General features: G+C 36.0%; 1 protein-coding gene across 1 annotated transcript in view; it reads left to right on the top strand.

Annotated features, from left to right (window-relative positions):
* Positions 1–3,657: 3,657 nt before the first annotated feature.
* Positions 3,658–26,996, top strand: part of LOC148942763 (uncharacterized) — a 57,075-nt gene continuing 33,736 nt past the window's right edge. Inside the window, exons 1-5 of the mRNA XM_089102688.1 lie at positions 3,658–3,850; positions 14,388–14,609; positions 19,425–19,657; positions 22,082–22,173; positions 25,490–25,712. Of these exons, the coding sequence (XP_088958814.1) occupies positions 3,673–3,850; positions 14,388–14,609; positions 19,425–19,657; positions 22,082–22,173; positions 25,490–25,712 (948 nt within the window). The 5' untranslated portion in view covers positions 3,658–3,672. The remainder of the gene's footprint in view (positions 3,851–14,387; positions 14,610–19,424; positions 19,658–22,081; positions 22,174–25,489; positions 25,713–26,996) is intronic.

Raw genomic sequence — 26,996 nt, 5'->3', positions numbered from 1 at the left:
ATTTCCAAATGCTCACAAAAATTACCAAATTTAAGAAAATCGCAACAATAAGTCGCCTGTGGTCAAAATACCCAAAGACTTCTCTTAGATTCCCACCCAGGCTCAAAGCCTCTGCTATGGTCATTTCCATGGAAATCTCCAGAGTTTCTTTTTAAAATAACTTTCAAGCGTAGTTAGGGGTATTTAGCCTTTTTTGCTTTTCTTCAAAGCTTTGAAAAAAGTGTTATAATATTCAAAATGTTACATTTGTCATATTTTGCATATTTTTGGTAATCAGGTGTGGGGTGATCGATTTTTTTAAACCACTGTAGATACGTAAGAACGTTACATCTAGTACCCTTAGGTCATAAGACTGTCAAAGACTCCTCCTTGAACCTCCCAAATTGAAAGCTTTTATTATGACCTGGCCTTTAAATGTAACTTGGGCACTGGACCAAGGGCGCCATTGTCACTCGAGCGCAACGTGAGGTGGGTATGCCGATATCGCTTTCGTCACACCAATTCGTTTTAGTGTGACTGTGTCTGGTACTTATGAATGAATGTTTTCAAATTAAACCCGTTTCATCAATAAGAAAAAAAAACAGATTGGAAGCATATGTACCATTCCTTTTGGACGTTACAACCATGCAAGTGCGGTATCAAGTATAACTCACGAAAATCTTGTTAATTTTTGTCAACTTTTGATAGCTCACTACCCCCCACCCCCTCTGGATACCACCTTAATAAAATGATGTCTCTGCTTAAAAAAAAAATTGGGATCCCGGCTCTCGATAAAAAAAAATTCGAGATATTATCATTTAAATTTAGTACCCCCCCCCCCTACTGGATACCACCTTAATAGGATACCGTCTCGACTTTCATTAGAAAAATAAGCTACTTAATAATTAACTAGGTCACTATATGGTTCAAGCAAACACGCAAAATAACGTTTATTAGCTTAGTGTTCCTTGGAAAAAAAATTGAGGGTATTAGTAAAGGGGTACAAAGACAACAACGAAAATGTCGAAATTATTCAGATACACCTCAAACTATTGGAAAACTGAGTCATAGATTCGCCGTGGCATTCAATAAGATCCAAAGAATCTAATTAAAAGGGAGCACACACAAAAGCCAAATTAGGCCAGTAGCCTATGAGAAATTGGAAAATACCCAAGAAAATGAACAAGTCTTAATGGGGGACCCTGGGTCTATCAAAATATTTCAATGGTTTCCCAGGGAATTTGATATCATTTTCTTCTGTCTCCACTTTAAATGAAAAAAATAATTATCCTTTTGGCTTTTCCTGCTTTCAATAAAAAAAAATAAGGTATTATCCCTTAAAAATGAGAGACACCGATCCCCCCCTAGAGGCACTACGTTAAACTTTATTTTGTATTCATAGGTGTGGGTTCGCTTATTTCAAATTTCTTATTAAAAATTAAGGCTTTATTTAATTTATTATTAAAAATTAATAAAATATTATATAAAAACCGCAAAAAAAAAAAAAAATCCGCAAAATTAAATTTTAGATGTATAAAAACTCTGTCGGCTTTAAATTTAAAAAACCCACTGAAGGCTGAAGGTGTATAGTAGTGAGTTAGTTATATAATTATATTAAAATTGAAAATAAAATTCTTTACTACGAGAGATGTTAGAAATAGCGATTGGGAAACTACGTTCGAAATGATTTAAACTCATTTTATCAAGACTATACTGTTTTTTGTCAGCATATGAAGAACTGTGTATATTGCAATACTTGCAATTGCATATTGCATCTGTCTGGTTTTTATGCAAAGTAACAAAAGAGACGAAAATTAGTGAACAAGAGAGTAGTGAAGAATTATGGTATCCAAAGTAATATGTGGCAGGGACAGCCACTGGTGATAAATCGCTAGGGTTGGCACCGTGATTGCGTGAATTTCGGGGATTCAGGGAACCAAATTTTTTTTTCGGGGTGACGCATAGATTTTCGGGGAAATACCCGAAAATTCGGGGATAGTACAAACCCTGCTTGATTTCTAATCAGGAAAATTGAAATACTAAACCACACGAGAAGGAAAAGCTCCGGCTTTGCGGTTGACGCAATAAAGAATTGCCGCAAAATTAATTTAAAGTCGACCGAACACTGCCGTCTTTGTCGGCAGCGGCGCGCCTTTGGCACGGCGGCGGCGTCACGACACTTCGGTGGCGTTCGACCGGACCTCTCGTCGGTGGCGTTCGATCGATCCGCCGGCACGGCGCCGGGGTCTACTTTCCATGACGATAAACAGCAGTTCAAATAATAAATCCTTTTTTTGGACAGCGGAAAAACAATAAAAAAAATACTGGATATTTTGATCACATGTACAGTGACCCTTTCGATCACATATATAATTGTCCCTATTTGAACTGTTATCGTGAATATTTATTATTGTTATTTTTTACAACTTTATTATTATTATTATGTTATTATTATTATTATCTACTATATTATTTTTTAATAATAATAATTGATAATGTTACTACAGTATTTTAGTCAATTTGATGAGTTAAATTATTGATATTCTAATTTTACTTTGGGTCCAGCCAGGAATGCCGGGCAATGGGGGAATTTGTTTTAGGTTCAGAGAAGACAACTTTGAGGTAACTTCGGGCAAAACTTAACAATCCCTAGGTAGATTTTCCAGAGATATCGAGATTTTGACGAAATTTGCGGTTGTTTAAGAAAAATTAGGAGAAGTGTTTGCTATATTGTCTTAAGAAGAGCTTGCAAGATTCCAATAAGTTAGAACCTATCGTATAGAAAAAGAATTCTCTCGCAATTCACTTAATTTTAAAAACAAAAGTTGAGCTAAAACAGTTTACTACCTTAACAAGTACTTGATGATTCGGGATATCCTCATCAATATGGTTCTTGACTGAATCTTATAGAGTGAGAGACGGCTCTAAAAAATACATCACTATAATGGTCTCGCGACGCATCATTATAATACATCAACACTTCTGAAAATATAACACTTGATCTTGTGCTCTTTAAAAGAGCTTTTAACAGGAACGGCAGGTTTCGAAATGGATATAGCAAAGAAATTTTGGTGGCCTTTTGTTGCTGTGAGTTTTAGTGGATATTGACAGCTCTGAATTCCAAAGAGAGGGCCAGCGAGATCTGTCGTTATTTTTGTGTCTCTTTGGCACAAGCTCGAAACTTTTCTCTTAGTTTAGATTATTTATATCTTGTTAGTTAGTAAGTTTGAGTATCTTAAATCTTAATTTGTTATATACTAAATACGATAGTTTGTGTGACAATATAAAAGTATTCTGTCTACATGTAGGGATGTGCGCTATTGGGACTGTTTAGGGGCTACTTTTTTTTAATGTTGCTTCAATTCACTGCTGCATATATTGTGTGTTTTTTTATTTTGAATTAAATACCATCTGAGATTGTGAATGTGGTTTCCCTATATGAATTGATGTGGGCTATTAATGGACTACTTTCTTTAATTTTGTTTTAACTCAATGCTGTCAGGTTGAAAGACAAAACACTATAATTTCTGCTGGAAAGTAATGTGTCATATCTGTCAACAATTGATAAATATCGATTTCGTGTGGAGTGATGACATGATATCCCTCCCCTGAACTCGGTTTCCGCGTATGGTAATTAAAGAATTAGAAAATTTAGCACATTTTTTTCTTATAGGCTATTGCTACCGCGTGACTATGAAGAAGGAGAAAGGACTTCGCAACAATCCTAATTACACAACTTTGGATGTTACTAAGGGTGGAGTTCAATTTCGAGATGCCAATTTAACAGATCTGAATTCTCAGTTTAAAGAAAAGAAGAAAGACTATGAAGAAAATCAAAAGAGAATTGTCGACGAAATTATTGCAATCATAGGTTTGGTTTCCTTACTTAAATTCGAGATATAATAAAATATATGTAATAAAATACAAATAACATTTTTTTTACTTATGTATATTTTTTCCGTAAAGTAGCTTCATTTAGAAGTACAATTCTGTATCGATGTTGGGTCTCAGCTCGGACGGTGAAACCCAATGCTAATGTGTGGGACGTGTTAGGCGCTTTATTTTCAGAGCAGAATAATAACAATAATAAAATTCTTTAACTGGTGAAATTTTGCTTGAAATAAAAAACAAAATTGATGAAACAAAAAAAAAAATAAACTGAATCTTTTTCACCATCAAGTGGTGGAAGCCGAAAAAGTTTATGTTTATTAATCTATTTTTTTTGGTGGGGGTTAATAGGAGTGCTTTTCTTCATGCGTCTCGCAGTAACTTGTTTTTCTGTCTCTTCTTTGATCTTTTGTTGCAATTTAAACAAACAACTCTTTTTACTATTTATGGGTGATGGCACCCCTCCAAGCTCTATATTCTTTATGCTCATGTTTAACGTATGTTTTATTGAGTGCATAATCGATACGTGTCATGCATTGAAACTTTATTGCCACTAGCAAAAAGAGTGTTGCCTCAAATATAATCAAATATAAAATCAAATATCAAATATAACCTAACAACTCAATGCCTTCTTAATATCCTGAATTAAAATTGTTTCGAAAACAATAGACATTACTGAAAAGCGTACCCTCTGAGTACACTTCTTAATACCTAAGTCTAGAATGTCAACCATGATCTTTAAGATAAACTTTTTTAATGTACTACGGGGGTTTCTTCTGGCAATACTTTATGTCTCCAAGGGGGGTATCCGAAAATTTTTTTTTTCATTTTTATTGGTTTTTTCTTAAAAATAAAATGACAAAATTGATTAAACAAAAAAAAAAAAAAAAAAATAAATAAAAACAATATTTTTAAGTTTCTTTGGTCTCCAACTGATACCGTTTTTAAAGAATTATGCCTGTTGGAGAATACGGGGGGATTTTAATTTTTAATTTTGTATAATGGGCCGTCTCGCGTAAGAAGTTATCTTTGGTGCTGCTTGATTGTCATATACGTAGCAATCACGAGGCTGGTTTGCCAGGTGCTTGTATTTTTTATGCTATGAGTCAGATTCTGGCATTTTTTTTTTTTTTTTAAATTTTCTGTTGACTTTTGGCAGGGTTTTCTAATCCGGTTTTTGTAGATAATAACAATAACGAATTTACATTTTTTTTGTTGGGGCCAAAAATAGTTGTTAGACTTACTTCTACAAAGGGCCTGGGATTAATTGATAGTAATTTAAAAATAAACTGACCCACCAGTGGCTTTTTTTTTAAAATGTTAGAACAACAAAAATTTTCAAAAAAAAAAAAAAAATTTAAGAAAAAGACAAACCCAATTAGGGGTATTTTTAGACCAAGAACAATTGATCAGTTGAAAATTATACTCGCTTGGTTTTATCTTTCTCTTAATATTTTTAATGGTTGTCGTTTTTTGACGTACGTCATGTATACCGGTTTGGTTCCTGACCGTATCGTAGGCAGCGCGATAGCACTGCCAAAGTAAAGAACGATGTGGGCACAATGAATTATTTATTTTTTCTTCTCCATATCCGTGCACTTCGTATCGAAGGAGTTGTCGCAGAAACTTAAAAAGGGCTCATTCAATTGGAAATTGGAGTGGCTAGTGCCCTTTTTAGTAGTCGAAAGTGATTGGAGGGCAACTAGCCCCTCTCCCCCACGCCCATCACGCCCCCAAACACCGCCAATCAAAAACTTGAGATAAATATTCTGTTCAACGTAGTTGATTTAAAAATATAAAGTATATTTTTTAGGAAGACACACCCACACAACCCTCGGGGCACGGGTTTCAAGTTATGCCCTGGTGGCATAGAATGTTTTTATAGAAGGCGCTGTCGAAGGGACTTAAAAAAATATTTATTGGATTGGAAATAAAACGTGCTAGGGCCCTTTTTAATAGTCGCAAGTTCAGAGCGCCCCACTCCCCCCCCCCCCCCGACGCCCATCAGTCCCCGCCACACCACCAAAAAAAAATTGAGATAACCGTTTTGTTCAGCGTAGTTGATTTCCAGTTATAAACTATATTTTTGAGGAGGACACTCCCCCACAACCCTCGGGGCACGGGTTGTAAGTTATGCCCTGGTGGCATATAAGGTTTTTATTGATTGGAAATTCAAAGGGCTAGTACCCTTTTTAATAGTCGAAAGTGATTGGAGGGCAACTAATCCCACTCTCACGCCCACCTTTTCCCCCAGCACATCCAATCAAAATTTTGAGATAGCCATTTTATTCAGCGTAGTTTTAAGTTTTATAAATTAGGTCTTTGAGGAACACGACCCCCTCACAGCCCTCAGGACAAGGGTTGTAATTTATGCCCTGGGGGCATATAAAGTTTTTATAAAAAGAATTGTCGTAGAAACTTCAAAAAGGGCTCAATCGATTAGAAATTGAAATGGCTAGGGCTGATTTTATTAGTCGAAAGTACTTGAAAACCAACTACCGCCCCGTCCACGCCCACCATTTTCCCAAACACCGCCAATCAAAAGTTTAAGATATCCGGTTTGTTCCACGCGGATAAAGTTCAGGAAATTATACCTTTGTGCAGACTACTCCCCCCCCCCACAGTCGTCGGGTCCCGGGGGAGTCGGTATGCCCGGGGGGCATATAAGTTTTTCTGGTAAATCTTTGTCGGAGACACGTGAAAAAGGGCTCATTCGATTGGAAATACAAAGGCCTAGTGCCATGTTTAATAGTCGAAAGTTATTGGACGGCTGACTATTTTTATAGTAAAGATCAATATTGGTATAATGTATTAGTTTTTGTTGTTGTTTAGACTAGGGCATTATGTATCGAAGGAGTTGTCGTAGGAACTTCGAAAAGGGCTCATTCCATTGAAAGTAGAGAGGGCTGATGCCCTTTTTAATAGTCGAAAGTGATTGGAGGGCAACTAATCCCCCTCCCCCCCCCACCCAACCAATTGTCTTTTATTTTTAAAAAAAAATGTTTCCATAAGACGCACTGTGTTAACGCTAATTCCCAAAAAGTTATCTCCAGCAGTATCCTAAGAAAGACGGAGATAATTATGTTCAAACGTTCGGGGCTACTTCTGCTCTTAAAATTTAACCAAATCCAAATAGCGTAAGTGTATCTAAGCTATCAAAGAAAGTAAACAGATTTTTTTGCGAATGTGTATCAAGTTTTCCATTTCAGGTCAACTAGAGGAGGTATGAAACTAAATTAAACGCTACTATTTGGGTCCAGATTTTTAAGAGGGTGTATGTTGTTAAAAATTGCTGAAAGTTTTTCTCCAACGTACAAATTGCAGGCCAAACTATAAATTCTTAAAAAAACAAAACAATTTAAATTTTTATTTTATTTTTCTCTGAAAAGACTATGTAAATATAAAAAGAACATAAATTAATTAAAAAAAACTTTTTACGAAAAATAAGTTTTTCAAATAAAAGTAAAGAACTACATTAAACAAAAAATGAATAAAATAAAATCAAATGATCTACCAAGCGTGAAACTACCACAAATCAGCATCGATAAATAAATGAGTCCCTAGACGACCAGAAATTACAATAAATAACCGAGTCCAACTCAAAACGAGCAGAAATTAACATAATAGCCCAGTAAAAATAGCTCAAAAAAGCCCCAACCTCAAACATATTGAAACAAAAATGATTTTTACACCAAAAAGTGCAGAAAAATCATAGAATAACATGCTAAAAGCCCATCAAAATCCACCCATGGGAAAATCCGTGGCAGGGGAAAACTGGGGAACCAGGGGAAATTTTGCAAAATCCAGAAGTGTTCGGATGGATCCAAGTCAAGATGATTTCCAATCTAAGTTTTAACGTAGAAGCCAAATCTTGCATCAGAATCTCGATTACCCTGTCCCTTGAACATTTATGAGGGAGAAAAGGGGGGACGAAGGGGAGATTTTGGTTTTCCAGGTCTTTGCGATGTTAAGATGCGACCATCCTGCTAGCAGGTTATAAGCCTGACATCAACAAGTTAGCATTCGGCATGACACCTAGCGACGAGTTCTCTAGACTGACATCTATTGTCTCTTCCGTGACTGAATTACCCAACATGTAACGCACTGAATGCTCAAAATAGGTAAGATTTCTTGTGAATATTTGGTTATTTTTGTTCCGAATCTTCAAGAATGTTAGTCGTGTTTTTTTTATATTTTATAATTTAGTATTATTTATCTTTTAATTTAAGAATATAATCAGTTTAGTGAAATTTTATTTCTATTTTTACCAACGCCATCTTGCGGCTCCTGTCACCGAATTTTAATGCTTGAAATGATCAATCCGTGGAAACTGTGTTAGTTACCTCACTGACAACAGTTCTTTATGTTCGTTCAATTTGTACTTCAATTACAGTTTTCTACCAGAAGAAGACAAATCTCGTGAATTTCGTTGCTCCATATCCCCCTAATTATCCAACTACAAAATTTCACAAACAGGGAGTGCTGACAACATCTTATCAGTCGTGTAAAGTGTTCAGTTTTGTTCTTGCGTCGGGGATTGGTTCTTTTAATTGGTTTTACCGTTTCTTGTCATATTTACACTAGTTGATATGATTATCTACTGTATATCTTATTTAATTCACTGATGATTATTTGGGTTATTTTTTTCACCTATCGCGGCTTGATGCGTTGATGGTCATGTTATTTATGTTTGTTCAGTATTTAGGAGCCTTAAAAAAGAAACTTGTCGCGTACATATAGAGCTGTGTAAAATCTACTTTTTCTTTCTCTTTTTGTTTATTTTTTTATAAGAGATAATATTTATATTTGCTCCCGCTTTCTTAAATAAAAACGACTTGTACAACTCCTAAGTTTATGTGTATTGCTTTTTTTTTGCTGATTGCTCCGTCTTTTCCTTTTTTGTATGACAGGTTTTCCAATAAATAATAATAATAATAATGATAAAGGAGATTCGCGCCTTCAGTCCTCTTCCCACATCAAGTTCTCTGCTACTGAATTAAGTTCTCTTATTCTAATATTATTCTAAAATTCTAATTAAGTTACATTCTAATATTAGGCCTATATTCTAATATTCTATTATTATACTCTAATTATATTATTTTCTAATTATATAAATATTCCAATTATATTAATTATGTAATATTCTAATATTATATTCTAATATTAATATTCTAATTAAGTTATTCATCAAGTTCTCTGTTACTGAATCTTTCGAATCTTTATTTCAGACGAGTATGGCCTCACAATGTGCAATCTATCTTCAGAGCGAAGGAGATGATAACAGTCTCTCTAAGCTTGGAAGCAAAGGTGCCGTCACAATTAATACTGCCAGTAAAGAAAAAGGTGATTCTGTTGAAGTTAACCCTGGTGACAAGGTTCATGCTCACTGCCGAAGAGACTTCATTAACCAGAGAAGAATTTCTAGTCTTAAACGTTGCAATGAAAGTGATTCATCAATTAATCAAGAAAGTAACAGTAGATCCTTACGTTCTGCAAGTTCTTTATTCGCATTTGACAAAGACTGTCTGTTTTGTGCGACCACTGTCATTACTTATCCGCGTCATTCAGGCTGTTCGCCATCCCAGACTGTTAGAACAGACACATTTCAAGCCAGTTTTAGATTTCTGTGTTCACAAAGACGAGACGAATGGTCGACCAGCATTTTGGGAAGGTTAAATGCAGCTACTGCTTATCTCCACGCAGCTGCTGCTATCTATCACACAGTTTGTGAAGTGAACTTCCGGATTGGAATAAACTTACCTCAGCACTTTTCGAAATTAGGTGGTGAACCTGAAGTAAAGAAGTGTAAAAATGGCAGACCTTCTGACGAGGTTCGAAAAGAAGTGTCTAACAAAGCTGCGAACTTCTTTGCCGGTCTGGACGATGTGCAGGTTACACTGACCGATATTTCGAAAAAAATGGAGTTTTTAGCCGAAACGGATTTGAAGCCATACAGCAACGTTTACCTGAAGAAAGTGCTAGATGATTACTTCGGTGACAAGGTGATCATTTCTGATGTTCCTGGGAAGCAAAGTATAGTGACGCTTAGGGAGACAGCTGCAAGCATTCTTCGGGATTATTACCAATTGCCAAAAGACGTAAATCTGGAGAAAGAAAAAGTCGAGATTGCGAAAGCTTTTGCAAGAATAGTGGAGAGCGAAATAAAGACTGTGATATCGTTCATAGAAGAATATGACCAAATACGCACCTTAGTTTCGGGAGAGGACACTCTCGAGTTCCTTGTTCCATCCCTACGGCTTTTCCTGTCGATTTTGATCAAACACAACAACGCAAAACTTGTAGTCAGTGCAATAGGGCAGGCAATAATGCAAAACACCAGACCTCGAAGCATTATTGCACCAATGCAGCTGGGGTTGGCTGAGTCTAACCATCATCGGTTCGGTTCACGCGACGTTATCGACACACTGAGCAGCCTAGGTTTTTGTGTTGGCAATGGCTGAAAGCCCCGACCAAGAACTCAAAATACCAGGAGGCACTCTTGCCCAGTACATTGCAGACAATTACGATCATAGCGCTAACATTCTGGATGGGCACGGTACTTGATATGGTATGGCTATTCTTGAGGTTAAGTCGCCGGGTGGCGAAGAAGAGTTACGCGTTTTTCCCACAAAAGATTTTGACTTGAAAGAAATTATAGAAAAAGCTGCTGTACCGATCTACCCTTGCGTGAAGCATACTGTCTTTACAAATCAGCTCACTTACGTAGAGTTGGTACTTCCAGAGTTCAGAGACAATGGCAGACATCTTGATATCATTTGGGTAAATTCTCAGCTAGCTCTGCGAGGTTTTTCATTCGGCTGATCAGGTGCAATGCAGTCAGCTCATGCTGGAGAAACCCAGAAGCGATCGAGGATAGTTTTCCAGCCTATGATTGATTTAAACCCAACCCAAACACATCATCTATGGCAAAGCAGTTTCTAGAGCAATGAGGGCACATTCTCTTCTTGACTAAGCTCTGCACATCTTACTTTTTGCCTGTGCTTTCGAATATACTGCCGACGGTCTACGAAGTGAACTCGCACCCCAAATGGTAAGCGCAGCCAGTGTCTACACAGAGCTGACATCCGAAAATATTTCTATTGAAGACCATTCTGCGTCTCCAGCGGTGATTTCACTTTTAGAAGAAATTGAGCAGGCAAAGAAGGAGCTAGTTAGCGAATCTAGGACTGCGAAACTGTGGCTTGAACAGTATTCTGAAATGAATAAAATCCTTAGGGTGTCAGTTCGCGCTGAACAGACTGGAGATTTCGACCTGTAACTTCAGAGCTGGTTTAGTATGCTTCCTTATTTCGTGGTATTTGGTCGAACTACATATGCTAGATCAACCCGTCTTCATTTACAAACCCTTGTCGGTTTGAAAGAATCGCAGCCAGAATTATACGAGAAGTTCCAAACTGGTCACTCTTTTGTTAACAGAACCGAACATTCGTGGTCAGGACTGGCAGCAGACCTTGTTATAGAACAAGTCTTCATGAAAACTCTGAAGTAAGCTGGCGGTCTCACTAGAGGGAGAGGTATGAATGAAGCGCAGCGGTCGATCTGGACAGTACCTATGCCAGTGCGAGCTCAAATGAATGCAATCATGCAAGACCTAACCGGATCTGTTTACCACACAAGCGACAAGCACATTGATACATCAGAGTCCAGGATATTGAGAGACAGCGAAGATTTGCAGAAGTTGCTCAAGTTCCTTGAGCCTTTGCAGCCGTTCAACAGGAGTCAGGAGCTAATGAATGTTGTTACCGGAGTGAATGCTTCGCCAGTGGTCAACGTCGATGAAGCAAAAGACGTTGGGTCACACATGCTGCAAGGTAGGTTTGGAAAGCCAGTAGAGACTTTTGTACTCAAAAGGAAAGATAAAGTCGTAACTATGGCTGCAAAGTCGGCTCTGAACCTTGATGATGAGCCGGTCGAGATTGACCAAACGTTATTGCTCCAGCAACTAGCGGCTGTAGCCACTGCCGACGGTCAGGATCTGTCGGATACTCTTGGTTATGAACTTTGCTCTTTTCCTCCTGCACTTTTTGGGTCATACCAACTACAACGCAGAGCTGAAAAGGCTTCCCTCTCCAATACCCCGTGGAAAATGATCGAAGGCTCTTCTGCAAATCTTTCAATGAGTTGCAAATATGTTGTAGATGGAGGATGGCTCCTACATAAATTGCCTTGGACAACCGGCGCTACTTTTGGACAAATATGTCTGGCCTACGCTAGCTATGTCAAAGCTCATTTTGGAAATGCTACAGTTGTGTTCGACGGATACGAAGATTCACCGTCAACAAAAGACCAGACTCACTTGAAAAGATCGAAAGGCATAAGATCTCCTGATATCGACTTTTCTGGGACAACAACGGTAACCCTCAAAAAAGATTGTTTCCTGAACAACCTGAAGAACAAGGGAAAATTCATCCTCCTGCTGGGTGGAGTGCTAAGCTCATCAGGATGTCGCGTGGTGTATGCTTCAGGTGGTGCAGATTTCACGATTGCGACAGCCGCAGTGACAAGTTGTTCTTAGGTAGAAACCTATCTTGTTGGCAATGACACAGACCTGCTCGTCTTGCTTCTTCACCATTGCCAGCCAGGAAGCTACCCACTTTTTTTTGAGCGGAGACCAAGCCGGGAACATCCAAACTCTACAACATAAGAGAACTAAAAAGCAAGCTTGGGGAAGTCGCAGAGGTCATACTGCCCATCCATGCTTTCCTGGGATGCGATATGACCTCTAGGTTCTACGGCGTGTCAGGAAAGCCAGTGTCACTTTTATTGGCTAGAATCAATGAAGAATTCCGAAAAAATGCGGCAGTTTTTTACGGGGAGAACTCAGAAAAGCATCAGATCATCAGTGCAGGTGAAAAGCTCACACTGCTTTTTTATCAGGCTAAAGCTGATACCAACCTTCAGGATTTGCGTGACACCATGTTTGTGACGATACTGGCTTCAACCTCGTTCGTCCGCCCAGAAAGTTTGCCTCCGATATTGTCAGTTGCGAAGTTTCACTTCTTCAGAGGTTTCCTACAGGACATGGAATGGATGTGTTGCTCAGCTGATCTGGACCCATGTGACTGGAGTTTGCGGCTAGACAGAACCAAATACGTACCTGTAACGATGGACTCGAAGCCAGCACCCGACGCACTACTGAGAATGGTACGATGTGCTTACAAGTCAGGCTGTGAACCAAAGCGTTGCAGTTGCAAAAGAAACGGACTTCACTGCACAAAAGCATGTGCCGAGTGTCATGGTAAAGACGGCTAAAATTCAGAGATCATTAACCTTGATGATTATTTTAACAACTAAGTTCCTGTTTTAAGTTTTTTATTATTTGATTTGTTTTCAGTCTGAGATTTACTAAAGCAAAATCAATCTGCACCAATTTTATAAACCATAAGGATTCTTAATATACTGTGATCGAATCCTTGTTGAAATGGGCTCCGCAGCCAAAAAAAGAAAGAAAGAAAAATAAATTTCCATACTTTTCACCCTCTGCCATTTTTTCCGATGACGGAAAACTAGTATTCCGAAGGAAGATTTGGATTCTGCGTCTCAAATAATATGAGAAATAGTCTTTACACCGATGAAATCGAGTCAATCTGAGCCTTCCTCATTTCCCCCTGTTTCGTTGCAATTTGTTTGACCTCAAATGCTATTTTTAGTGGGCTATAAGTTGGGCTCAAAACCCTTATGCCTTCCCAAGGCCAGAACATATTTTGCACTCTACTGAAAAAAAAATACAAATGAATGTGCCTTGTCAGTTTAATATGCATAAACTGATATTTAGTATTCAAAATGTCAATATTATTTGATTTATTAAAGTTATAAAAGTAAAACATTTATATTTTTTTCAGTTAATAAATCAAATACTATTGACATTTGATTACTAAATATCAGTATATGTATATTAAACTGACAATGCATATTCATTTGTAGTTTTTTCAGTAAAGTGCAAATTATGTTCTGGCCTTGGGAAGGCATAGGGGGTTTGGGCCCAACTTATGTTAATTTCTGCTCGTTTTGAGTTTGAATCGGGTATTTATTGTATATTCTGTTGGTTTTGGGTTTCATTTATTTATCGATGCTGATTTGCGGTTGTTTCACGGTTGGTAGATTATTTGCTTTTATTTTTGCTAATTTTTTGTTTAATGGAGTTCTTTACTTTTCTTTGAAAAAATTATTTTGTGGTAAAAGTTTTTAAATTAATTTACAAAGAATCAGTATGGAATACAGTGTGGAATAGACTAAATTTGTATTGCAATCTACTAGCCTTTTGATATCTTTTTTACTTTTAATGTTCTCATTTTTATTTGTTGACTTTAGCTGGCTATTTTGAACCACTTATGCTGTTAAATGACTTTATTGCTGAAATTGACACCCCAATTTTTTCAGGCTTTATTTAAAAATAATCAGTGTGGACTATATGTTAGTGTACAGTTGTATTTGTAATCTCTACCAGCCCGGTGTCGTCTGTTTTAATTTTTAATCTTCTCATGTTTCTTTATTTTTAGCTGGCTATTTTGAGCCACTTATGCTGCTTAATGACGTTACTGCTGAAATTGACACCCTTCTGTCATTGGCAACCTTGGCACTCAACGCAGCGATTCCTTGGGTTCGTCCCATATTGCTGCCCATTGGTACTGGAATTTTGAAAATTGCTGAAGCTCGACATCCTTGCCTGGAAGCAACGGGAGTTTGTGATGTTATTTCAAACGATGCGTCATTTTCTCACGGTGGCAGATTCCTGCCCCCCTCTTTTTTCATCTTTATCTTTTAGAGAAGCATAATTTTTTTTGTCCAAAATAAAGTCATAGCCTATCTGAAAGCTCAGTTTGGATAAATATCTTTAAATTAATATAAATTTAGATTATAATTTTAAAAAAAAAAATAAAAAAAAAACGAAAATAAATTTTTCAACAAAAAAAATGAAAAATTTTAAATATAAAACACAGAAGTTAATTCAAACAAGAACTAAAATTAGGAAGCGAATGAAATGAAATAAAGTGTATGTGAACGAAGGATTGAAATTTCAAATGAGTAGAAATTACAAAAATCGGTGAGCTCGTAATTGAAATAAACGGAAATTACCTCTTATAAACATAGTTTTAGCATTTTGTATAATGTAGAGTCTTAGTGTAGTGTTTAATTCGTATAGTGCCTTATAAGTATATTTAGTACAGTCTAGTATATTTTAGCACAGTGTATAAGCATAGTTTTAGCATACGTAGTGTCATTTGTGCTTTACTGAAGAACTAGATACTAGTTGCCCGAGTTAAAAAGCTTTTGTGTAGTGAATAAGTTTCTCTACGTGTTTCAAAGGGGTGGATTTAAAATGAACAACGCATAATCATAAGAATTAGTGACATCAGATTGGTAAAATCAAACTTCATCATAAATTAAATGACAGTGAAAACAGTTTTTTAATTAGAGGATTCCATTAATTGCTATTTTTGCTTTTTCACCATTTTACTTTTTCTTCGAATGCTGTAATGTGGAAATAAAGCTGGTAGATTTATGCTTTTTCATATAAATTAGTTCGGAATAAATTGTATACCGGTACATCATTTGATGCCTTTTTATGCTCTTTCCAAATACAATAGTCACTTCTGGGGTAAAGTCACTTTTGACCTGGTAAATGGGCTTAAAACAGACCTTAGTAACCATAAGCTTCAAAAGGTATTTCTAAAAAAGGTAATAAAAAAAAACCTGCCATTTATTGCTGATTCAGGAATGGCAGTTATTATTTCAAATATTCTTAATATTAAAATGATATTTTAAAAAAAAAGCCTGAAAACGGCTTAAAATGACATCATAGCAAAACCGAAAATATGAACAAGAAAGAAAACAAAATTTTTGTTTTGGTAGCGCTGATACGTCCTCTTTTTCATTTTCTTTTTATTTACCACTAGAGCACTGAAATATCATAATGAGTTGTTTAAAGGCATTAAACTTATTTATATATCTAAATAGCCTATCTTTTAATTATTTTTTAATAAAAAATCACAGTCTAAAAATTATCACCAAGGTAATTATTTACTTTTTGAGGCCCCATTGAGGGCTGAAACAAAATGTTGCCCTCAAAACATTGAAGGCTTACTAGAATGCCCCGTAAGAGATTATCATTTTTGAAAAGACCATAAAAAGGCTACGGTTGGAATATTCACTTTCGTTTTTGAATTTACTATAACTTTAACATAGAATTAATTGGTATGTTCCATCTTTAAAGTAAAAATTAAACAATAGCATTTATAGTTTCTGAAGGGATTTAGGGAGCAGAGGGGTTTTAAAGGACGAAGACGTTCATGAGCATTAGTGGAGTAATACAAAAAACATGTACTATGCCTTAAATAATGTATGTTAATTACCAAACTGATCATGTATAGCTTAAAGTATTTCTTTTGAATTAGTTACTTATATGAAAATATTATGACTATTAATTGTTGCGTTGTTGAAATTGGTTTAAAGTAATGTTGCTCTTATCCCCTTCTCCTTTAAGACAGAGAATCTATTAGGTAGGTAGTATGTTTTATTTATTCCAAGGATCAATTCATTAGTCCAACGTTTTTGAAGTGTGCAAAAAAAAATTTAATGACATATAAGCGAGAACTTTTAGGGAGTGCTATGTGATAAAAAAAAGACCCACATTTGAAATTGTTGATTGTCGACCTTGTTGGTCTGATTGAGCGGGGAATTTAAATTTAGAGTATCATGGTGGAATCGTTTCTGTTTTTACAATACTAGAATAGAAGAAAGAATTAATATGCCATATGTGTTATTATATTTGTTAGTAGTTCCTATCTACAATAGAATAATAAGGTACTTTCTTGGGAATTGTGTGTCCCCTTTCCCTTCAAAGCGCAATAGAAAATTTTTATTTTGTAAAGCTGAACCTTTCGTAATTTGATCTGACAGCTGAATAAGAGTTGGTGTTCTTGTGAGAGTTATTGTTGATACACGAATGTTGATAATAATAATAATAATAATTTATTTATTACCCACTATAAAAAAGTAGCGGAGAACAAAAAGAACAAAAAAAAAAAAAAAAGCAAACTCGCACGCTTAACAATTATTTAAAAAAAACGACGTAAATTAGGGTGCGCAGTAAGACCTGCAGATAACGACAGCTTTCCCGCAAGCACAATCACTTTTTACTGTAAATCAGGGAGACCGAATCGTGATATTTGATGCTGGTTCTGGAACCACGGAGGGAGGCTCAAAAGGTACCGAGAAAATTTAAAATAATAAGTCCGGATAGAATTCAGATCTTTAGGCTTCAGAATTGGAAGAAAACCAGATAAAAAAAGAATAGAATGATCGCAAAATGAAGAATACAATTTTCCAAGCGCTGTTCTATTGCACTTCCCTCTATTTGCAATAATTTTTGAATATCCTATTGTTTTGTTTTTTTTTTTTTTTTTTTTTTTTTTTTTTTTTTTTTTGGTGTTAGAAACTGTCAGAACCCAAGTGTTTTGAAATTATTAGTAATGTGAAGACCAAACCACTGAAAAGAAGAGACACAGGGAATAGAGAAAAAACCCCAGTTAAGAGGGAGACTCGCACTCGAATTAAATGAAGTATATTCACACTTATCAACGTTCAACATAAGCCCAATCCGTCTGAACTGGTCTGAGATCCAGCTGACAGAATGTGAGAGCCCAGCCCTAGAACGACTGACAAGGAGAACATCGTCCGCATAAGCAAGATACGAGACATCAATTCCATCAGGATAAAACTTGAAAGCAAGGATGAAAGGATCGGAGCAATACATAACTTAAAAATTGTTGGAGAAAGCACACCACCTTGACGGACCGCACGCCGAAGAAAGACCTTTGAATCAGAAACTACTCCATTACATTTTACCCGAATAAAAGAGTTAGAATACCAGTACCCTAACAAAACAACCAGAGAAAGGTTAATATTGTTGGAAAAAAGGGAATAGAGTGCATGTGAGTGGACTATACTATCAAAAGCTGTCGAAAGATCAAGAGCACAGATATGAAGAGGAGATTTATCATTAACAGATTGCAACAGGAGGGAAGCTAGAACACGATGGGCGGGCTGACATCCCAGCCTTTTTTGAAAGCCAAGCTGGTTTTCATCAAAATTAACATTTTCTGAAATTAAAGGGAGACGAATCTATTCAAAAATTTTTATAAGAGCTCAAAATTGCTAAGAGTGCTAAGAGTGAAAAACACTTTCAATTTTTAATATTTGGGAGACTGTGTCTAAATAACTTATAAGAGGTTTTTTTTTTAATGGTAATATATATTATTTTTATATGTCTGTTATAAAAAATTAATATATAAAACAAAATCTAATACCCTGACAAAACAAAGAAAAAAATCTTGAAAAAATAACAGGATGGCCAGTAGGAGTGAAAAGAAAATAATCATACGAATATTTAAGTGAAATTAATTGAATCAAAATTGAACTGAACTTATTAAACTAAATTTAATTGATTTAAACACTTTAAGGATTAAGCAATAACAAAAAAAAGGTTCATAATTTACGATGAGTTTTTGAAAGAAATGGAACCAGAGGTATAATTATTATGTATATATAACCAGAGATATTATATAACAGGTTTGCCAATTTCAAAAAGATCTCACGTAAGATGGATATTTTTCAAAACCCCTTCGCAGTGGATGTCGATAATGTACGAAGTAATTTGCAGATCAACGCGATAGATTTGTAAAGTGGTGCCACACTTAAAATAGCTTTTAAGGAAAAAAAGATGAATTTCCATGGAAGTTTGCCCTCTGAATACTACATATATATATATATATATATATATATATATATATATATATATATATATATATATATATATATATATATATATATATATATATAGGTTATTGTATGTAATTTTACTTTTTGTATGTAATTTTTAATAGCTTGACTAGTATGCATGTATTTCACAAGTTTTACCTGACATAGGGTTACCATATAGATCTTATGGTAGAGGCTCCACCGTGCCGGGTAAAGAATGTAAAGCCTCGAAATCCGTTAAGGCAGGTGGTATTTTTTCTGATGAGCCCTAAACGGAAGGTTCTACTTGAAAATATTTTGCTAGATTTAAGGTGCTTTTGCTGGTAAATTTACAACGACTTACATTTATTGATGAAGACGTTGCATGGATTTGGACATTTCTATTTGGTTGACGGTTTGGGTATACTGTTTTGTCCTATTAGTTGGATAGATGGGTAAGGTAAAAGCCTCGTTCAAGTGCACATTTGTCTCAATTGCTGGATTAGGACGATAGGTTATTGTTTATTTATTTTTGGTTTATTTATAATAGATTTATTTAAATAGTTGGGGTTTAGTTAAATAGTTGAGTTAACAGGTTAGCAGTTACGTGGACTTTCGCGCGGCCGCAAGGCCTCATAGGTTTTCTCCAGCGCGTAAGTGTTGTTTAATTTATTTACTTGTTTGCAAATGTGGAATAATAAACTTATGAACTTAACTTTCATTGCTGCTGGCCATAGACCCTGTTGTTCTTTTCAAAGTTAATTCTCTTCTCTGCCATAGCGATTTGTAATTTTCAGAAGATGGAATGTTCCACATCATTACTGGTCCCAACATGGGAGGCAAAAGCACCTATTTACGAACGGTTGGCCTGTGTGTACTATTGGCTCAAATTGGATCATTTGTTCCGTGTGAATCTGCTAAAATTTCACTTCATGACGCCATCTACACAAGGGTAGGAGCTGGTGATATAATGGTCAGAGGAGTCTCCACCTTTCAGGCTGAAATGATCGAAGTTTCTGTTATCTTAAAGGTATTCGCTTTAAATAAGTTATTCTAAAGTGTACGGTAATTCTATAGTAACAGTATAAGCCGAGTCGTAACAGGAATTTTATTCTTTATAAATAGAGGGTCGGACAGGGACTTAAAACAGCTCTCTCTTGGTTGGCAGTAATTACTAATTATTTTCGTAGCAAGTTGAATTTTCTACGGATTTCATTTTCAGAGTTTCATTTTCATTTTTAGAATGCTAATATTCTTTAATATAGTTGTAAAACTTTGAACAAATACTTCATTTTCTAAAATCCCAACAGCCCACATTTAATTCAATCGATGGGTAAATCATGGTCAGGTTGTCAATTGGACTTGTTTTCATCGTTGGCTTTTTTTGGTTCTATATTCTGCATTAGCCAAGCTTGACGGTTATAGAAAGTATTATAGATAATAGGGATTGGTATAACCTAAAAAATGTCATTATTTTCAGTCGTAAATAAATAGGATGATACCTCACCTATTTATAATGTATTTATAATTATTTGAACCTATTCCTTACCATATATCAATTCCCGTATTGTAGGAAATAAACAAATGTCCTTAAATAAAATCATCAAACTTTTAATATGAAATAAATCAAATCTAAATTTTACAATTGTTTTGTTCAGTACATTACATATCCCTTTTTTTAATGTAAAGAATCCTTTAATTTTCGCGAAACTAGTTGAATTCTGATATTTTGGAAGTAAGTTTACTTTGAATCCAATGATTTTTGGAATGTTCTAATAAGAAATAAAATTATAAGAATAAAATTAGGAAGCTGAACTAGCAGTTTTCCATTTTTAATAAACACAATTAACTATTTTGCAAAAACAAAGCCACGGTTTCCTTCTAACATCAAGTTCTATTTTCATTCTTCTGGTTGCTATTAAAATACATGGACTAGTCTTGTATTGCCGTACAGCTTCCCAGTAAACCTAAACTGTCTAGATTCAGTGTTTTCTGGATCCCGAACGATAATCCTCAGGTTTTAATTCTAGTTTTCAGTTCATTAACATATTTCGATGTATTATTATATATTGTATATTCAGATTTATCTTTAGAACTATATTAGCGTAAGTGCATAAGCATAAGTCAGCATAAGTGTCTGGCATGTCGCTGTTTTTTTGCCCAGTTTAATTACTAAGCTTGGTACATCAGTTGAAATATCCCTTCAATCAGTCAAATGGTGACTAGCATGCAATAGCCTAGATGGTTCTCAATAAACTAGATGCAATAGCCTTACCTGGTGACTCTATGATTCCAGATGAAGCGTAATTGTCTGAAGAAGAAATTTTTCTTGGGAATTTCTTGGTTAGGTAATAAAAGGGTGGCTTGTGCCTATCCTCTTGTCCTGTTACTTCTGTAAGGAGAAGTAAGTCTTCAGAATGAGATTAATGGGTACACTAGTAGAAGAAGGTCATCGCCCCACACTAAACTTTGCATTCAGATATATTAAATTGGTCATTGATAGGGTTGTCGTTAGCTACAGTACCTCTATTTTTGGCCTTCTAGAGTGTTCTTAAGTGAGCTCTGATGGATAATAAGATGGTACCTATTCAATAAGATGGTGAAGACTGACAGATTCCCAAAGATTGTCCTTTTTGGCCGTCCGCCTAGGGCTAAACGAAAATCAGGTTGTCCACGATTGAATGGGAGGATATCGTAAAGAAAGTTTTAAGAGAACTGGTAACTTCCTGGGAGATGAGAGAGAGGCTTTGAATACATTCGGGTGGAGGATTTTTGTGTGTAGCTGCGTTGCCCTCAGGCAGCTTGGTGCTGTGGTGAGTTGTTAGTAGTAGTAATAATTCAGTGACTATGGATCCTGCAGGCTGTTCATAATATGATAATTATTATCGAACAAATGAACTACGATCAATTTTTTTTTTTTCAGCGTTATTAAATCAGCATAAATGCAAAGTTACAAATCTTTACTTTCTGGAAGACCTTATTTACATTTTACGTCGCAACTCAGCTAACTCATTGATCATATCCTCCAGAACTTTTCCTAGGAATAGCAGGTTGACAGGTCACATAGGAAGGCCACAGCAAGAAAACTCCTGGAAATTCCCTGCAAACTGATGTACACCCTTGTGCTACAATTGTCTGAAAAGTGGATGAAAGTGCTATCTTTGGATGGCCCATCAGAATCATAGCTGGACATGTTTTGGATGCATTTGGGTTCAAAAAACGGGACAGGCATTGCCTTAGTTCAACGTTTGGAAGATAGTTGAATCACATCAATTCCCCAAAACGACGGCCCATCACACTTTGACATTGAATTTTCTCTCTCCTTGTTTTCAGACAGCCAGAAAATGCACCTTTTCCTACTTTTGAACAATCTTCCCCTTCCCCGTAGACAAGTTTCTCGAAAGAGAACTTTTCCGTTGGACGATTGGCCACATTATATGCATCTTTTTTCCAGGCTGCCACCTCAGATTCTCTAATTCTCGTCGACGAGCTTGGAAGAGGGACATCTACTTACGACGGTTTTGGTTTGGCATGTGCTATATCCAAGTCAGTATTTCTTCCATTTTGTTTTATTTTCTAAAGTTCATGCACTGCGAACTGAAATTAATCGGCTTGAGGCTTATGGTTTAATGTTTGTTTGTAAAAATAGCACCAGGGGAACGAGCGTTCGTCGGGGATAAGAAATACATTTCACCGACTAAGGTGAATCTTAGTTTTATTTTATTTGCTGCCGAATAAGACCACTAGGGTATTAAACCTCTGGGAGTTTGTGATATTATTCATATGATTCTTTTTTCAAAAGTTAGGCACTAAACGAATTTTTCTAAAGTAGTGACGTATCTAGGTCGTTTTATCACACCGAAAACGAACAATTATCTTCTTACGAATAATCTTCTTAAACGAATAATGATTGTATAAAATATATACAATTTTTATAATACAAAAGGATGAAAAAATAATGAGGTCCCAGGTGCCTATAGCGTGGTAAATGATTTTTTCAAATATGCTTGTTGTGAAGTTAGGTATAAATTATGGGAGATTATGAAAATAATAATTGAAAAGAGAGAAATACCTAGCGGTTTTTATTAAAGCTTTCATTAAACCTGTGCATAAGAAAAGTGATAAAAGTGAGTTTTTGTAATTATAGAGGCAATAGTCTGCTTTCTGTAGGAAGCAATTTCCGTTGGGATCCTTTTAGTACTTTCTCTAAATCTCCCTCGCAAAATAGACTTTCCTTCACTTCCAAATTGTTGCAAATAGATTTGTTTTCATATATTTTTTTTTCTGTATCATTTCCTGTAACTTTTAAAGGTTTAGCACATTCTCAAAATCTCCTGACCAAATTTTCACTCTTAAATAAATAATGGTGTAGGGCCTGAGTCATCAGATGCTTTTAGTCTTTAGCTTTGTAGATTATGAGAAAGCGTTTGATTCAGCTGATAGAAGAGCTTTGGTGCTGGTACTATCCTTGGACGCTATACCAGATTAGATTCGTTTGTGTTATGTACTAGAATGATATTGCTGCGGTTAAAGTAGGAAATGAAGTTACTAAGTAGTTTCGTATTAAATCAGGGTTTGAGCAGGATTACGTTCTGTCCCTGTTTATATGGATTATTTCGATGGACTGTGTCCTAAGAAACACAGAAAGGCCATGGGAAAGCATGGAATCAAATTGGAAAGTAAAACTCCTACAATTAGTTTATTTTGTTGGTTTAAGCGTCCTAATAAAAATTTTTCGAGGGTTTGAGAGCTCAGGGAGCAAGTATAGATTTGAAAATGAATATTAAGAACACTAAAGTCGCTAAGAATAGGAATAAGTGAAGGTGAAAAGGTGATGTTGGGTAACGAGAAGCTTGATCAAGCGGATTGGTTTACTTACCTAGGTATTTTTAGTAGTAGTAAAGATGGTGGATGCAACGAAGACATTAGGATAGCCATGGTCTGAGTGTTTCTTCAGAGCTAAAATAAGTTTGAAAGGAAAGGGCGATAAGTCACGTGAACCAAAATTAGAACATTAGAACAAGATTAGAACATTGGAAGCTACAGTGGAAACTACGGTCATGTATGGTTCGGAAACCTGGGTGCTCCGAAAGACAGAGGAGGATTTATTAGATGTTTTCCCGAGGAATTGTCTACGGACTGCTTTGGGTACCAGTCTGACTGACCGTTTTTCAAACATTAAGCTGCTCAAAATGTGGTTCTATTCTGCTTTCTAGGGCTAGGGAAAGGTTCAGAGAACGGTTGAGATGGCTAGGAAACGTTCTGTGGATTAAGCATGACATATTGCCAAAGATCGTCCTTTTTGGCCACCCATCTAGGAACAAACAAAATGTAGGTTGTTCCTAATTTATGCGGATTTAGGTGGCTAGGTGCTATAGTGAGTTGTTAGTAGTAGCAGTTTAGGCATTGTAGTGGGGGAGCGAGACTCTACTCACGTTCAACCGTTCCTTGAGGTACAAGGGATGAAGGTGATTTCACGCCATCTGCTTGTGTGAAATATAGCAAGATAAGAAAAGCATTAGAAGTAAAAAATAAAATGATTTGTTTGTCTAAAAAAAAAAATGTAGTTTTTGTGCTTAAAATTGATCCCAGACGTGATGAGTGAGATCTATGGACTAGTTCTTCTTAGCTTCCCAATTCCTCACCATTGTAAATAATTATAAAAAAAAATAAATATAGATTAAAGACTTTATTTGGATTGATTTTAAAAGAAAATCCAATTTTTTTTAAGTACTAAGGACAGAGAAAATAAAATCTGATCGTTTGAATTGGTCAAGTCGAAACCTACACAACCTTGCATATTTGAGAATATTAGGAAAACTGGGAATTTAATTTTTGAATGAAAAGATCCTCATATGCAATTGTTGGTAGCAGCAAGTGTGCTAAATGTGAAAAAAAGAAACGTGGGTGAAAAAAACCACCAAAAAGGTATTTGAAAACATATGGCGCCAAGCATCCCAAGCAGGTGTAGCTTTTATTGAAAGGGTAGTTTTCTTTGGGAGAAAACTACCTTTGGGTTGTTAATGTTGGAATTTTTACGGGCAAGAAGTGTCGTAAAATTTAATAAATAATTTTGCTTATTAATTTAATTAATAAGTTTAATATTATAAAAACTATATGCCCCTGGGGTAGAACTTACAACCCTTGCCCTCAGCTCCTGTGAGGTTGTTTCAACCCTAAAGGCCTTTTTATACGATCTTCAGACTATTTTGAGCAAAATGGCTATCTCAAAATTTCTTTCTGATGCATTTGGAGAAAAAAAGTCGTGTGTGTGTGGGGAGGGGGGGGGGGCTAGTTGCCTTTCGGTATTAACAACCAGTAGCCTTAATTGGGGGAGTGGGATGTGTGTCCCCTTTATTATTTGGCTACCTCCCCCTAGATTGTCGAAAATATCTCTTTTTTGGGGCATTTTCATGAAAAATACTTCAGTTGTGGAAAATATCTCTTTTTGAGGGCATTTTCATGAAAAATACTTATTGTGAAAATTGAGGAGAAAAAACAACATATTTGCTCCCTAAATTTCAAAAATATATTCTGCCTTCCCCCCTTCCACCTTATTTTCGTGAATTGACGCCACTGCTAACAACTTATCTGAAACAAAGCCAACTTAGGCTTTTGTCGTACAAATTCGTCACGATTTCAGTTTTCTCAGGGTTCGCTGATCATGGAGAGAGGGTCTTACAATAGAAATGGCTGAATCACAGTTTCCAGGCGTTGCTTTGTCCATGTAGCGTTTTCAAAATTGAAAATAACGCTGTGAAACTAATTTTTGATTGGTCAAAATTGTTCTGCTTTTAGTGCATTTAGAATAATTTATGATAGTCACCATATAAAATTTTAATCCAGTTTTATCTGTTTTCAGGAAATTAGCGACCGAAATAAAATCTCACTGTCTATTTGCGACTCATTACCATGAACTCACACGTTTGGCTCAGAGTTTTAAAGAAATTAAGAATTACCATGTCACCGCTTTAAGTGATGGTGATTCCCTTACAATGTTGTATAAGGTCAAACCAGGTGTTTGTGAGCAAAGCTTTGGAATTCATGTTGCAGAAATAGCAAAGTTCCCAAAACGAATATTGGAGGTGAGAAATTAGATTAAGTAATACAACTACTTGAATTTTCTACTTAACAGTTGTCCTTCAATTATAAAAAAAATATCCAAAATTACTGCTTTGCGAAATTGCGTAGGAAACTCATTGCTATAGTAGGTTAGAAAAATGTTATTTTCAACTATTAATTAAGTAGTTTTTTTATGGGCATTTTGATAAACATTCGCACCGAAAAGGTCGGACCTTTGTATATTTGTGCTATTTGTAGGATATGATCTATTAATGATATTCGTAAATAGGAATAATACAAAATTACAAAAATTTTTTTTTTTTTTTAGCAAAAAAAAAACTGAAAAAATTCACCGCAGTTACCCCCCCCCCCCCTCAAAGTGTCATCCCAGTAAATTTGAAATAATAGCTATTACAAAGTGAATTATTGCTTACTCTCAATGATTGAGTGAGGGTACTTTTCCATAGTCTTTAAATCTTCTTATAGTGGTTGCAATTCTCACTCCACCCCAACTGCTAATCAGCAGCCTTTTTGGTAATTTCGTACTTGGATCATATTCAAGATGAGTCAGATTGTGAAGTTGCTGATAATGTCTTATGGAAGAATGTTAGGACCTTTTCATAGATACCTGTTATCTATTTAGGGATAACAACCCCCCATAGCCCCCAGGGCAAAGGGTGTAAGGCTGATCATTGGAAATTGAGAGGTGAAATGATCAATTGGAAATTGAGAGGGCTAGTGTTCTTTGTAATGGTTGAAAGTGATTGGAGGGTAACTAAACCCCCTCTCACGCCCGTCCGGCCCCACCACACCTCCCCGCTCAATTTTCTTACAGCCCGGTTGGTCATCGGTAAAGACCGTTCTGTACAGTTTGTATTGGAGGCTCACATCCCCCCCACAGCTCTCCGTGCAGACACTCAAACTTTTTAGATATCTAATGTTATTATCTTAGGTGAAAGTTCGTTAATTTATGTTTTTGAGGATGACCACGAAAATCACAGACCTGTGGGTACGTGGTGTAATTTCTGAACTGGTTACCTATAATGCGTGTGTACACAGCGTTGTCGTAGAAACTCAAAGATGGGTCATTCGATTGGAAATCGAAAGGCCTAGTGCCCTTTTTAATAGTCGAAAGTTATTGGAAGGCTTGACATTTTTATAGTGAAGATCTGTGATTGTGATTGGAGGGTAACTAAACCCCCTCTCACGCCCGTCATTCCCCCAAACACATCCAATCTACCTTTTCCGACAGCCATGTTGTTCAACGTTCCAGAAAGTTCTGGACATTCGGTCTTTGAGGATGACAT

The sequence above is a fragment of the Artemia sp. Qi Xiang Cuo genome, chromosome 16, assembly GCF_049724085.1.
Source record: "Artemia sp. Qi Xiang Cuo chromosome 16, ASM4972408v1, whole genome shotgun sequence".
Classification (NCBI taxonomy): Eukaryota; Metazoa; Arthropoda; class Branchiopoda; order Anostraca; family Artemiidae; genus Artemia; species Artemia sp. Qi Xiang Cuo.
The sequence above is the reverse complement of the archived record's forward strand: the minus strand, read 5'-3'. Positions and strand labels throughout refer to the sequence as shown.